At 41.6% G+C, this 14,086-nt stretch overlaps 1 protein-coding gene across 3 annotated transcripts in view; it reads right to left on the bottom strand.

Moving 5' to 3' along the window:
- Positions 1-14,086, bottom strand: part of XYLB (xylulokinase) — an 86,861-nt gene that overhangs the window by 2,415 nt on the left and 70,360 nt on the right. For 2 of the 3 annotated variants that reach the window (XM_015852885.2, XM_032442952.1), the window contains exon 19: positions 7,609-8,009. The exons of the other annotated variant lie outside the window; for it this stretch is intronic. In XM_015852885.2, the coding sequence (XP_015708371.1) occupies positions 7,926-8,009 (84 nt within the window). In that variant the 3' untranslated portion in view covers positions 7,609-7,925. Of the gene's footprint in view, positions 1-7,608; positions 8,010-14,086 lie in introns of those variants that run through there. 3 annotated transcript variants of the gene reach the window in all.

Below are 14,086 nucleotides of genomic sequence, written 5' to 3' on the forward strand. Positions count from 1 at the left end.
GATTTCTGACATGGTGCTACAGCCCTGCCACACGTCACGCTGCAAGTACGTGGCTGTTCCTGGCACCGCATGCAGGGGACAGGAGGTCCTTCAGCACCTCCACCTCACTCCTAATTTCCTGTTTAAATTTACTCCCATTCTGTACGTGTCATTTGCTTGCGTGCCAACTTTGTCCTTTGGCTTGAGCAGCTCTTCTCCTGCTCTTTACCCCCAGCCTGAAGGATTTATACTGAGCAATGGTATTACTTCCCAGCTTCCACTTGCTAGGCAAACAAAGCCAAGCTTTTAGTCCTAGGACAGCATTTCTATTCCCCTCACTGATGTATCAGCCCTGTTTCTTTATCTGTACCAGTTTAAATTCTGTCTTGACAACAAGAGAGGACATTTGCAAACGTCCTACCTGATGGGGCTCACCAGTGCCTCACAGAAAGAAATGTTCCTGTTTCAACTAGGAAGACACAAAGGGAAGATCAAGGACAACACTGACCATGTCATGACCAAGACATACGTACAGTCTCAGCCTCATCAGAATGCCCCATGTTGAACTAATCAGCTCCTTGGACACCAGCCTTGGCATGATGGCACATCATCAGGGGTTCTGGCTGCCACCACTGCCTGATGGGTTTGACCAAATGCCCAATACATCTTCAGTGGGCTGAAGGAGGCTCAGGGAGGGAGCAGTTTCCACATTTCCTGGGGGCCTGGAACACTTTAGAAAGAAAAGTAAGATGCTCCCAGAAAAGGGGAGCTTGAATATCAGGTCTCCTCCCCGAGCAGCTCCCAAGTCTCCCTCTAAATGCACTATTCTCACTCATCTGAGAAATTTAATTTATTTCTTAATTTAAAGATTCAGAGTGTAAACTGCAAAACACAGACTTTGATATATAAAACACAGAACTAGATGTAAATTACCAAGCCAGTCTCAGCTCAGTGATTTCTCATCTAGACAATCTGGCTCACCATCAGCATACAGGCATCCATCCCTTTTGCTCAAAACACTCATGCTATGAACAGTCCAACACTGCCCATCTAGTGACTGAGTTACTGCAATGTTTCTGGACCAAGAAGGAAGGGAAAGAGTTTTCTGACATTTCTTCTTGCCTTTAATGTAAACACTTGTACCAGTGCTGTCTCTTCCCTTTCGCTACAGAAAAGCCTCTGAACAATGGGAGCTGACTCCTGAAGGCAGGGGAAGCTGTTAGCAGCAGTTGTTTAATCAGTCCATTTAAGAATCATGCCAAAACCACACGCAGTACAGATCAAAGTGGAAAACCTACGTTCATGGGGCTAATAGCAAAATGAGCCTTTGTGGAAAGACCTTGGGGAGAGTCTGCCATGCTGCAAATACGGTGAGAAGGAACTGAATAAAACAACATGGATATATCTCCTGAGCCAAGAGTTACTGAGGGGGGAAAAAATAATCTAAGGGAAATCTTGAAATGTAGTTTATTTGCTTATTCACTCACATGACCTGTCTGATCGAGCAGCAGATGTCCCTGTACATTGCAGAAGAGCTGGACAGATGATCTTGAAACGTCCCTTCCAACTCAAACGATTCTGTGATGACTAAATCTCATGCTGAATGAGCTACTTTCAAAGCCTTCTTTTTCCCTTTGCTGGAGTAGGGGTTTCTGCTAAGAAACAACAACAGCAGGTAGCACAATAATTCTGCTGAGAAACTGAAAATGGGGAAAATGTATCATTGCCTTTTAACGTTACCTTTCTTGATCAAAAAAGTGTTTCTGCTGTAAGCAACTCAAGTTGAGTCATCTAGGGTAGGAATCCAACAAAAGAACACCAGGAGTGTCAGGAGAATGTCCCATCCTAACAAGCTATGGCAGACGCGTGAAGAGATGTTCTTAGGTGGCATAAGCTGAGACACCAAAGCGTGTAAGAATCCTTTACCTCTTACTTGTTTGCTCCAATGTGTCTTATATTAGGATGAAAGCCCTTAGCTAAGAAATAGCTCTGTTTCTGCCCTGTTTCTCTAAGCCCTACTTTTATACAACATGGTTTAGATTATTTTCAAGGAGAATTCCATCTTCCAGCACACCAGTACTTCAACACAGCTGAGGTTTCATGAGGGAAGTGCACACATGTCAGTCAGAGAGTAAATATAGTCTCCCAGCAGCAAGTTGAACAGGCCTTTGTTTTCTTGTGTAATGCTTGCCTAAGTCTTAAGGGAACTGTCTTTCACTATGGCAGAGAACTGAGCTTAGAGGCATAATACAAATGCCTGAAAGAGTCCAGCCTGAAGGAATAAACACAAGCAAGGGCATGCAACAAAAGGACAAAAAGCAGAAATATAACAAAGCTCCTGACCCATGTCTGCTGGATATCTCCACGGAGGTGCACGAAGAGTCCTATCTGAAGGGAGCTGGAGAGGTCAATCACATGGATTTGACAGAAAAACAGAGCAGTGCTGGAACAAGAAAAACTTCTAGTTGTACAATGGACACTGGGGACAGCTCTTGCCTCCAAAGTTGAAATCAGCTGTCAATGAAGTCTTCAAGAGTTTTGGCACTCTGTGAAAAATTGACTTTTTCTGTTCTCCTCTCCATACAGCTGCCCTTCTACTCAGCAGGGAGAAAGAGCTCACTCAGGAGATAACTCACCTGCCCTGTTGTAGACAACTGCCACACAATAACATTAACAGCAGCCAAGAACTCCTTTTCCTTGTGTTCCTTTCTTCATATGATAGGAGACAGATTTCTACACTGGTTGGATGAATCCCACACCGAAGGTAACCAAGGACTTCTGATTGATCAGATGCTGAGTGAGAGAGGATAACCAGATGGACACACTGTAATGTACTAAGACACAGTGTACTCAATAAAAGCAGAGTTGATAGCAGCATCTAAACAAACAAAAACTAGAAAAAATACCTGTCATTCAATAAAGGTCTTAGGGCAAGAAATGTACACAAAGCCAATGATATCCCCAGTTGTTCTAACAGGTAGGGCAAAGCATCAAGAGATGAGGAAACCTAGTCAAAACCTGAAAGGAGAGATCACAGCAGAATCCACATGCAACAGGAACTGCTCCTTCATCCTTACCCCTTAGGATCTGTGCTCCAAGAACACTCTGAGAAGTCGTTGTGTTCCCACAATGGCCGAGACATCCCCAAAGGGCTGTGATCACCGCAGCAGTATCCTTCTGTTTGTCAAAACCAACTCAAAGAAGCAGCAGGGGAGCAGACAAACAAGTGAAGAGTCTTGGGGTCAAATTTCAGCAGGAGATACACTCACTCAGGAAAGTATAATGTACAGGAAGTTCTTGGCATCCCACAGAAGTGGAAAAAGCCAACAGGGTGAGTGTGTGAAAGAAAAGGTTGTACCCTCACCCAAGATAAGGAAGAAGAAAAGTTGTAGGGAAAGACTTCTAAAAATCTTACATTCTCATAAGTGTAAGCTTTGAAGGCTGAAAGCTAAGCCACTTGACCAGGCTAACCGAAGAGCCTGGATCTGGGCTGTAATCAAAGCACAGAGAGAGAGCATGGGCTGGAGCTGCACTGAACATCCATGTGAAAATGTTAAAGATATTAAAGATGTCAAAATGTCACATTTACACCCCTAAGAGCCATCATCAGAAAAAAAAAAAAAAAAAAAAAAAAAAGCTGGTTTTCTAAGTATTTTATCCCAAATTCTTTCTGCTTGAGACATCACATTTTAATTTTGACCTGCACAAAAGGAACGTGAAGTAACAACAAGATAAGATGCTTTGGCAGGGGTTTATATGTCCACGTGTTTTATGTTTTATGTGTGAACTGTACTAAAATTTCAAGCTATGTAGGATCAGGACTACAGTTGCCTCTAGTGAAGTTCCCAAGGAAACATTCCAGGTGGGACAGTGATTTTCTGGTATCTGATGGAATGGTTACCCAGTTGTGCATCATCCTTGGTCATGCTGTTAACCGTTGGCCAGTTTCCACCCAAAGATCTCAACAAAATCCAAATCCAAAAGGTTAGGAGAAAAAAATGTCAGTGGCTGAGATAAGGAATAATCAAAATGTGTAGCTCTCTATAGCAATTATGTTTTGCTTCCCCATCTGCTAACCTGCATACAGAAGGCTGGGGATAACAGTAATGGAAATACGGACAAAACAAGTTTTGCATTGGCTTTTTGTAGCTTTAGATACATACCCTTCACTGTGCTGCTGTGATCCGTGGTGGCAGCCACGACTCCAAAGGAAATGGAAGCTGAAAAAAAAACAACTAAAAAAGGTCCCACTGGGATCACACACCGCGGTGTTCAGTTCAATTACTTATTAAAGCACAGTCAGAGCATGGACTTTTTTCAGTACATTATTTATTCACTCAGAGCTCCAGCTCCCTCAGACTGATCCCATAAGAAAAAGCAAACACCTTTTCCTGCTTGTTCCCTGCTGCAACACAAAAGACTTTAAAGACTTTAGACTGCAAAGAAAACTGTTTGTCTTTGGATTCTGGAACACTGAGAGCTCCTAGGTGAGTCTGTGCAATTCTGATTGACTGGCAAGTGCACGGGGCCATCGAGATAAGGGTGCTGCCTGGGTATAATAATAATAATAATAATAATAATAATAATAATAATAATAATAATAATAATAATAATAATAATAATAATAATTCCACGACTCACATACCACCTCAGGTGGCTTTGCTAATGTAGGATGGGAGCCATGGATCAGACCACAGTGAACAATTTCCTTGTGACAATAGAGGTTTTTTTCAGGAGATGAGATCAATTTTCCATACAGGTTCCAGCACATTAGTCCGGACTGGGAATAGCTCAGCAAGTGTTCAGATATGGAAGACGACCTTTCCTCTAAACAAGGTGGGGACACTCTGCTACTAGACCTGGAACAAGGTCCTAAAGAGGGAAGAGGGAAGTGGAGGTAGAGGATATTGGCTTGCCTTCAGATTTGTGTTAGCTAGGATTTTAATTTGCCGAGTAACATTTTTAAACAGCCAGAACAACATGGGTAGACAAGCCAGCAAAACAAAGCAAAACAACCCAAAAACACTTCAGGAAAAAATACTTTTGGAAACCAAAGTTCACTAGAGCCTTCCATCACTGGATCACTTCCATCCCATTCTTTAAAGGGATGTGCAGATACTTCCTTGGCAGGCTAACAGGCATCCCTAGGAATTACAAAAGAATAAGAGTGGTAGAACTCCTACAGCAGCATCTTCTCAAAAGGCTTTTCTAGGAGGAGATTTATTGAGCCTTATTCTATCTGACACTAGTCAGTGAACATGTGCAACTTTGGTGAGCCAGGGAAAAAAAGAGCTTGTCTATAAATTCTTATACACCAGACAGCATTCCTCAGAGGCCAGCCCTAATAAACCCATCACCACAACAATACTATAACTCAGTGGTGCTCAGCTCCTGGCCTTTCAGGGTCTGGCATCTGCATCTTTTCTTAGGGACTCCTGCAGTAAGCACAGAGTGCATCAGCTACTGTGAGGAAGCAGCAGTTAAAGTTAACGAGGGACACATCAGAGGGCCCCATCCCAGCCCAACATGACTTAAAATGTCTGGTAGCGGACGTATGTGGCCGCTGTGCAATGCAGCCTTGAACACAAAAAATACAGGCCCAGAGAGAGTTGCTAAACCATGTGGGCTGTACACCACTAAATACACCGTCAAGAGCCAATAATCTATAAAAAAATAATCTTAAAAAATAGAAAAAAGTCCCTGTGTCTTACAGTCTTGTGATACAAGCTTGGGAACATGAGCTTTAAGTTTCTTCCGCTAAGCGGGAGTTGAGCTGAATGTCTCAATTCAAGGGCAAAGCCACAAAGCTGCATGAGGTATCATTCTTCTCACTCCAGTGAGCCAGCTGAAGAAACTGTTGGGCAAACCCAAAACACCTCTGAATCTTTTCACTCTGAGGTTTAACCCTGATGACAGACTGGTCACCAGGCACGGTTAATGCCTACTGACGACAAACCAGTAGGCATTGCTTAACTCATATTAACACGTTTTTCACAACCTCTCTACAGCTTTGCTCAGTGACAAAGCAACTGCTGAAGGTGGATGTCTGTGAGAAGTGTTATATGCTTTAGCACTGTACCTTAGGACCCAGAAATAATAAGCACATAAAAGAGATGTGTATTTACAATGCCACTTTTTAAAGAAATTGCTTAAAAGAAACTCACTTTAGAAACTCCGAAAGGCAATTCTTCACCTTGCTGAGTAATCTTGCTAATATCAAGAGAAGTTAGAATTATTGAGTCGTGAACAGAAATGGCACCATTAGTACTTCACAATGAAGCACTTTAATATAAAGGGAAACAAAGGAAGAATGTGCCCATTCTGCACCACAGGTGAGGCGAGTCATTGCAAGGAGGTACCACTCACCGCAGCAGCACAGCAGGGACAGGGAGCACTCCTGAACTGCTGTGATGTGAAGAGAAGGAACCTAAGTCACCTGCCTCCAGCAGGGACATAGCCCAGTTCTCAAGTCATAGAATCATAAAGGTTGGAAAGACCACACAGATCACTAAGTCCAACCATCAACCCATCACCACTAACCCATCACCACTATGTCCCACAAATGCAACGCCTCCCCTTTTCTTGAAAGCCTCCAGGGATGGTGATTCCCCCACCTCACTGCTCAGCCTGTTCCAACACCTCTCCATACTCCATAAACTTTACTCCATACAACACCCTGATTTACTCCCAAAGCACACTACAACTTCCACAAGAACTGAAGAAAGGCTTCAGAAAGACTTTCATTAACCTACTTTATTCCTAGAAGAAATTTTATCCTAAGGGAAAAATAGTGGTGCTGTAGAATAGTGCCACAAAGTGTTCCCACATGCACAGGGTGATGCAAGTTTTTCACTTAAAATCTGTGACTTCCATACATCTCTACAGGAAGGTGTCCAGGGCTGTATTTTCCCTAAGATTTTCCTTAACTAGGTTATACTTAATCTGGACTGAGGAGTAGCATCAGGACAAGACAGCCACCAGTTCTGCTCAGCATCCCCAGGAAAGAAATGATATATTGGTGGTATAAACAGTGACCTTCATGCCCTGTTAGGAGGAGAGTCCTATTTCTGCACTCACACTCAGCATGAAACAAACAACTTTATGGCCATGAATCCTGAAAGAAGAAAAGAAAGCAGCTTTTCCCCAAACAAGTGTGCAGTTGGAACAGACTCTTTATGAAACTGAATGAAAATGTGTAAAACATGTAAAACATTCCATGTTTGACCCTTATTTTCATCTTTTCAAAACTAACATCAAATAAAACATTGAGCAACCAGGCCTGCATCTCATAGGGTAAATTCAATGTGTTACCTTTTCAATTTCCACAATTTATAGAATCCAACATCATGATTTACCACACAGCAGATTTTCCATAGCATCACGTAACAAGAATTTCCCTTCTCTGAGGATCCCAGTGAGTGTTCAGAAACTTTAATCAGACGGAACCAGATATGCTTATGCTTTCTGTTGGTTTTATGTAAGCAAAGATATAAGAGAAGATAAATTATAGATGTGCTGAAAGATAATTTCAAAATACGTTAGGGAATGAGGTCGTGGAATGAAGATAAGGTACTAGGCGGGTATGGAGAGAGCCCGACGCACTGAACACATAAAATCAAAGCTCACAGAGACTATCAGAGTGATTTATATATACAGTGGACTTAATATGGTCATCCAGATATTTCAAATCAGCAGGTACCATTTGAAAGGTATCAAAAGTCACCGGAAGTCACCAACACATAGAACCATGATTATTTTGTTTTTAATTAGGTTTTCAATCATAGTGCAATTTTTTCAATCACCATACTGAAACTCAGCTGTTTGGCAATGATTTGTCTACAAAGAGGAACAAAATGATTTAAGGAACTCCACTAAATTCTGAGCAAATCTCTTCTGATCTCTTTGGGAGTCCACTCTGCAGCCAACTCATAAATTTCATTTGCTTGTTATTTTGCGAGACAAGAGGAGGTTGGGTTGTAGATCACCTTCTGTTCAAGCTCCGCATATCTTTTCAGAAGTGGATGATAGAGCTAAAAGGGAAAAAGAAACAAATGTCTAGATTGAAAAATTAGATTTTTAAATCACACTGCAGTTAAAAGCATCTTCAGACCTGAAAAAGTAGCACTGTCACGGGCAACTGCAGGTTTGAGGTTTCTTTTCCCAATTTGCTCAAGAACTGCTGCAGTATCTTCCACCTTCAAATGTCACCGTCCTTTTTACCATCTCCTTTACAGCCTAATTTTATGACACACACAAGTTGTTCTTATTGTGATTGCATTCTTGCTATAAGCACAAGTCATTGCTTCCAGAGGAAGCAGCTCTGCTAAAGTCACCTCTCCAAGTCGGCCATGCCCCCTCAGTAATAGCAGCCCTAACCACCCAGGCAGAACTCCTGTCCTTGCCTCCCTCCTCTACCTCAGGATGGATCACTGCCTCTGTTCCCTCCTCCTCTGCCTTGCTAATGAGACCCTGCCACCCCCTACCACAGTGCAATGCTACTGTCAGAAAGGCCAATATGCAGACCAGGGCATTCAAAAATACACTTCCCACCCCTCTCATAAGCCCATAGCTTATGTCATGACCTCCTTTATCTTCTCTCCCTTGCACTTTCCTACCCCACAACCTTTCCATCTACAATGTGCTCCATGGCCTGGTTCCTTGCACTGTAAACCCAGGGACAAACAAAAGATTCAGCTTATTTCCACAGTGACATAGAGCATCTGAGCAGCTTTTTCCTATTTCCTTATCTAGAATCCACCAGGGATTTTTAGATCACAGTTGTTATTGACATGAAAAGCAGAATCAAGATTCAAATGTATTCAAAACTCCAGACTGAAACATGCTCTGAGCTTTTGGACATGCTGGAATTTGCTTCATTCATTACTTATTGTTTCTTTCCTTTTTTGTATTCTGTTTCAAATTCATCATTGGACTTATCTTAGAAGATGAACTATTTTGTATCTGACCAGCTTATACGGAAGAAATCCCACATAAAGTCCAGCCCTACTATAGGCTGCAATCTAAAACTATACCCCTTCCAGATCTGGGAAATGCACCTTCCTCCTTACCCTTGTGTCTAATTTTAATAGTCTATCCAATAAAATCAGAAATCAATGCCATGCCAGGATAGCTTCACTCATTTGCTGGCACAAGCACAAAGATGGGACTGTCAGGAGCCAGTGTGGAGCTGGTACAGCCTTGAGCAGTCCTTAGGAGGATGCCATAAGGTCATATCCCTGCTGCAATGAATCCTATGGGCCGCCAAGTCTAGTCTACAAGCCCCCTGCGCTGATGTTATTCATAATAAGGGCAGTCTCACTCCTGGCTCCAGGTTCAGTGAGGTTATAAAGCCATAATGAATCATACCCAGTAAACTGAATTACGACTTTCATCAATAAGGGAAATCCAGCATTTAAATGCATTTTATCCTTTTACAGATAAGAGCCACAGCGAACAACTGTATATGCATGAAAAAATCAGGAGGGAGATTTTTTCAAGTGCAAATGGTGAGGCTGCAGGGGGAGGTAATGCTGTTCTTGTGCATTTTATGTATAGTCCTGCAGTGGCCTCGGAATCTGTACCTGTCATTTCAGAATCATAGAATCATTAAGGTTGGAAAAGACCTCTACGACCATCTAGCACATCTGTCCACCAATGACCAATATTGCCAATATAGCCAATATTCTTTTGGCTGAAAGAAAAATCCACACCATTTTCTTATCTAGGAAATACAGAATTAGCATGTTTTGTTCTTGTGCTTCAGATGATGGTGAAACATTCACTTCTTGTTTCCCCCTTCCAAAAGGAAAGCTTTGGTCTGAACAGCAAAACCTGGACTTAATGCTTTGTTCCCACTTCCCCTATGGCTGGTGAATGACTTATGGGTGCGTCTTGCAGAACAATTCTGTTCTGATTGACTCCTCCCTTTCACCAACAAGATGTTGCAGCAGTTAAAGTACATTTCTTCAACAAATTAAGCATATCAAGGGGAAAATAAGAAGCACCTACACTAAGCAGAAAAAGACACTGTTCACCAGCCAAGACCTCATCAGGACACTGTTCTCAATCCATTTCACAGCGATTAACAGACATGTCACTTGGAAACAGAGAAACCTACACAGTCCTACCTCTGTATCAGACTAACTCAATGATCTTAAGAAGACATTTTATATAAAAGCACGGAATCGTTAACATTGGAAAAGATCTCTAAGGTCATCCAGCCCAACCTCAGCCCATCCCATCGTGCCCACTGATCACATCCCTCAGTGCCACATCTCCATGGTTCTGGAGCACCTCCATGAGCAGTGACGGCACCACCTCCCTTGGCAGCCTGTGCCACTGCATCACCGCTCTATCTGCAAAGTTTTTCCTAATATCCAACCTGAACTTCCCCTGACACAACTTAGGCCATTCCCTCACATCCTATCACTGTTACTTGGGAGGAGAAGCTGACCCCCTCCACTCGCCCCCACCCCCTTTTCTATAGTGCAGTGATACCGAAGTCCATGGGGACTTACACAGATTACTGAGTCAGTAAATAAAAACCAGTACTATTATTAAGTGCTTCATGGCTGAGCATACCATTTCTAACTGACTACATGGGGGCCTTGGGTGTTCAGTGAAGTGTATATGCACATTCTTTTCATGTTCCCAAAGAATATTCTTGCTCCCATTTCTGCTAAATATGCACATCAGAGTAAACAAAATACCAAGCAGGCAACCACCGCTATGCTGGGAGTATCGGTATGTCAAACAAAAATGGCTCTTTTATTCACTGAAGCATTTATAATCAAGCTTTGCTATTTCTTACTTCGCTATTCTGTAAATCTGAAAAACCCTAAGCACTTCTCAACAAAGATTCAGCACAGCAGAGCTGCACTTCTAAGTGTGCTCGGCTCCTGAGAAAGGCGGCTCCTTATTACTTACCCAGCGGTGCTCTCATAGAATACACAACAGCACATTCACTAGAAGGCTGGGAAGTATTATTGTTAATACATCACACTAAATTAAAATGTGTCAAAATAAATGAACAGCCACGTTTACTGATAACAATTCCTTTTCCTGTTTATTGGACTTAAGCACTTAGCTCGCTAATTGACAGAATTCAGGCAATATTTGCAATAACCTTCCCAGCCATTAGTGTAAATGAATGCTGAGTTTTGTACCACCTGAAAAAAAAGAATGCAAACAAACCACAACAACAAAAATCCAAGAGCACTGCTTGTACTCTGTTCAATTCAGGGCAGCAGAGTTCAGAGGGCTAACACAAAGTGTTAAATTCCTCTTCATTAGGGAATTTGGCTGTGACACCATCAACGTATCATGGCTGGTAAGCACAGCAGTGCTTCACGCCTTTCATGCACGGTGCTTTTCATAGCAGTTTTACACCAGCTGAAGTCTGAGGCCAAAGCAGCACAGCTCCCAGGAAGCACATACAGAAAACCCAACTGCTTTATGGAGAACCTGGCCTGAACACACACAGCTGTGTTTGTGAAAGATATTTCTCCACATCTGCTGCTGCTGAACTGCCCCTGCAGAACCTCAGCAGCTCCTCCTAAGCCATTTCAGGAGCCTTTTTCCTTAGGCAATTATATAGATTTATTTCTCTAATTGAGGTCCAAAGGGAACAAAGAACTCTCAATGATGCATAAAAACTCAAGAACATAAATTCCCCCTCTGTCATAGCCTCAAACCTAATATATCAGACCATGATATTTAGCAGAAGTAATTACATGTATCACAACATGAACCTCATTATTGTCCATAATTTAATTGTCCTTGCTATATTATGGCTTTTTCTCCCACTTAAGTCTATAGCCAACTCTGCAGCATTAGCAGTATTCTGACGGCTTCATTTACAAACACTGAACTTCACTCCTGGGACAACTTGGACACACTCTGACAATCCCACAAATAAATAAGAAGGAAGTAATGACACAGATTACATTATAACAGAGAATAACTTGACTTGCCTTGCCTGGAAAAGCTGTGCTGATGAACGTTACCTTGCTCTTAAATCTAAATCAAGTATGTCATCCTCATATTTTATCTCACCATAGTACCAGCCTATGAACTCAACAGGGCTGTTACCCCTTCTTTATACTACATCCACAAGAATGGGACTTTGTTCCTTCCATTCTCTACAAGTAAAGCCAGCTACAAATGATTACTGCAAGTGACAATCTCACAGATCCTTCTGTCTCCTGCAATGCTGTGTTAGCCAATGATTGGAACAAATCAAAATTTACAAATTACAAAGACGATGCTGATGATTATCTAATTTTAATCTACCCAAGTACATTTAATCTACTCTGCATAGATTAAAATTAATCAGTCCCTTGCAAACACTTGCTACTTTAGAAAGGTTCCTTTTCTATTTTTTTTTCCTTTAAACTTAATTCAAATTACTTCAGTATCAGAGATGTACTTAAGAAATTGAGAGATACAGATATTTTACTTTAAAATCATCACCACAGTTCACTTTTTTTAGCTCAAAAAGAATATGTTCAGGGCAGAAAGAATATGATGGTGTCCAGAAATACCCTGAAGATGACTGCAAGGAACCACACCCCAACTGTCCCTTCATCTATTTCACGTATTCATTCTGTAAGCATATCCAAAACCGTTTAATAGGTTGAAACTTATTGGCTACCCAAATCACTTTAATCAAACTTTCATCAATACCTATTATCATACTTCCATACTTGTATTACTATGATCTGCTTTGCACTAAATTAGCGACCAAAACCAATTTCAGAAAACATCCCACCCCCAAAAATCTAATTCAACAAAGATATCATTATTTTAAATCAATAGATAAATCATTATAACTTTCCTGGGTAACAGGGTCACTTCTACAAAGCCACATGCTTACAAAGCACATCACCAAAGTCAAGAAAAAACTTGTCAGGCTTTCTTCTTTCTTGAATGTTTGTGGAATTGGTACATCTCAATAGGGCCAATAAGACCATATAACCATAGAATGGTTAAGGTTGGGAAAGACCTCTAAGATCATCTAGTCCAACCATCAGCCCACCCCCACCATGCCCACTGAACTGTGTCCCTCAATAGTGCAATCAAAGATTATATATCCAAGGTAGTGAACTGTGTCATGCCTTCTCCCTGCAAAACCCTACAATATAAAGTATTACAATGAATCTAACACTATGTTATAGGTACCTGGTTTGTATAAACACAAGTGACCAACATAATCATGTTCCCTCTCATGCTTTTTTGCTTAATTAAACAACAAGCCAACCTTCTCCATTTAACGGATTACTAGAATAGAGCGGAATTCTAATGCCATAATAATGGATCCTTTCTGTCTGTTAACATACATTAATTGCTCTACAATCTCCTGGTCACTTCTGTCATGCTTAGTGTTTCTGATTAATCTATTTCCTTGGGGGAAGAAAAGACTCCAGAGAGGTTAGATGACTTTAGCTTTTGTCATTCTGAAAATATGAAGAAAAGAAAAAGGAATTCATCAGTTTAACCCACAGATGACTAACTTCAACTAGTCCACTTGAGTCGTGACCAAAGGTTATCACCACAGTGGTTACCTCCAGAAGACCTTCTGATCTGTCTGGGTGTCTAAAGAATTATAAATAAGCTCAGGGTGCAGAAGCCCCCATACCCTACAGATACACTGTGAAATCATGTTCACCTAAAGCGTCAGCCACAGAAAGGGATTTGTTCTCTTTAGGATGTTCTCTTCCAGGCAGAAGACTTCATTTTACCTGGCTGTCAGCTTAATTGAGCCAGAAGAATTGTTTCTTGTGCCCTCCCCACCCTTTATGAAATCACACTCATTATGACAAATAATCATTTGGCAATCAAAGAAACATTTCTTGCACATTGTGTTCCTGGAAAGGCGTGCACAGGCCTTGGCATCAACGAGGAGGCTACATCACACTGTTGCATCTGACCTCTGTCTATAGGAGGTTTTCCTCCTTCCAAGAGTGTAGCACATGTTGCCTCCAACCTACACCAAGAAGAAAGGACAAAACCAGACCAGATTGCTGTGTTATGACCTGTTTTTTCTCCACTCTGCCAAGATTTAGCTGTAGCTGTCCAGAAAATGTAGGGAAGTGGTCCAGGCAATTTC

The sequence above is a fragment of the Coturnix japonica genome, chromosome 2, assembly GCF_001577835.2.
Source record: "Coturnix japonica isolate 7356 chromosome 2, Coturnix japonica 2.1, whole genome shotgun sequence".
NCBI classification, from domain to species: Eukaryota; Metazoa; Chordata; class Aves; order Galliformes; family Phasianidae; genus Coturnix; species Coturnix japonica.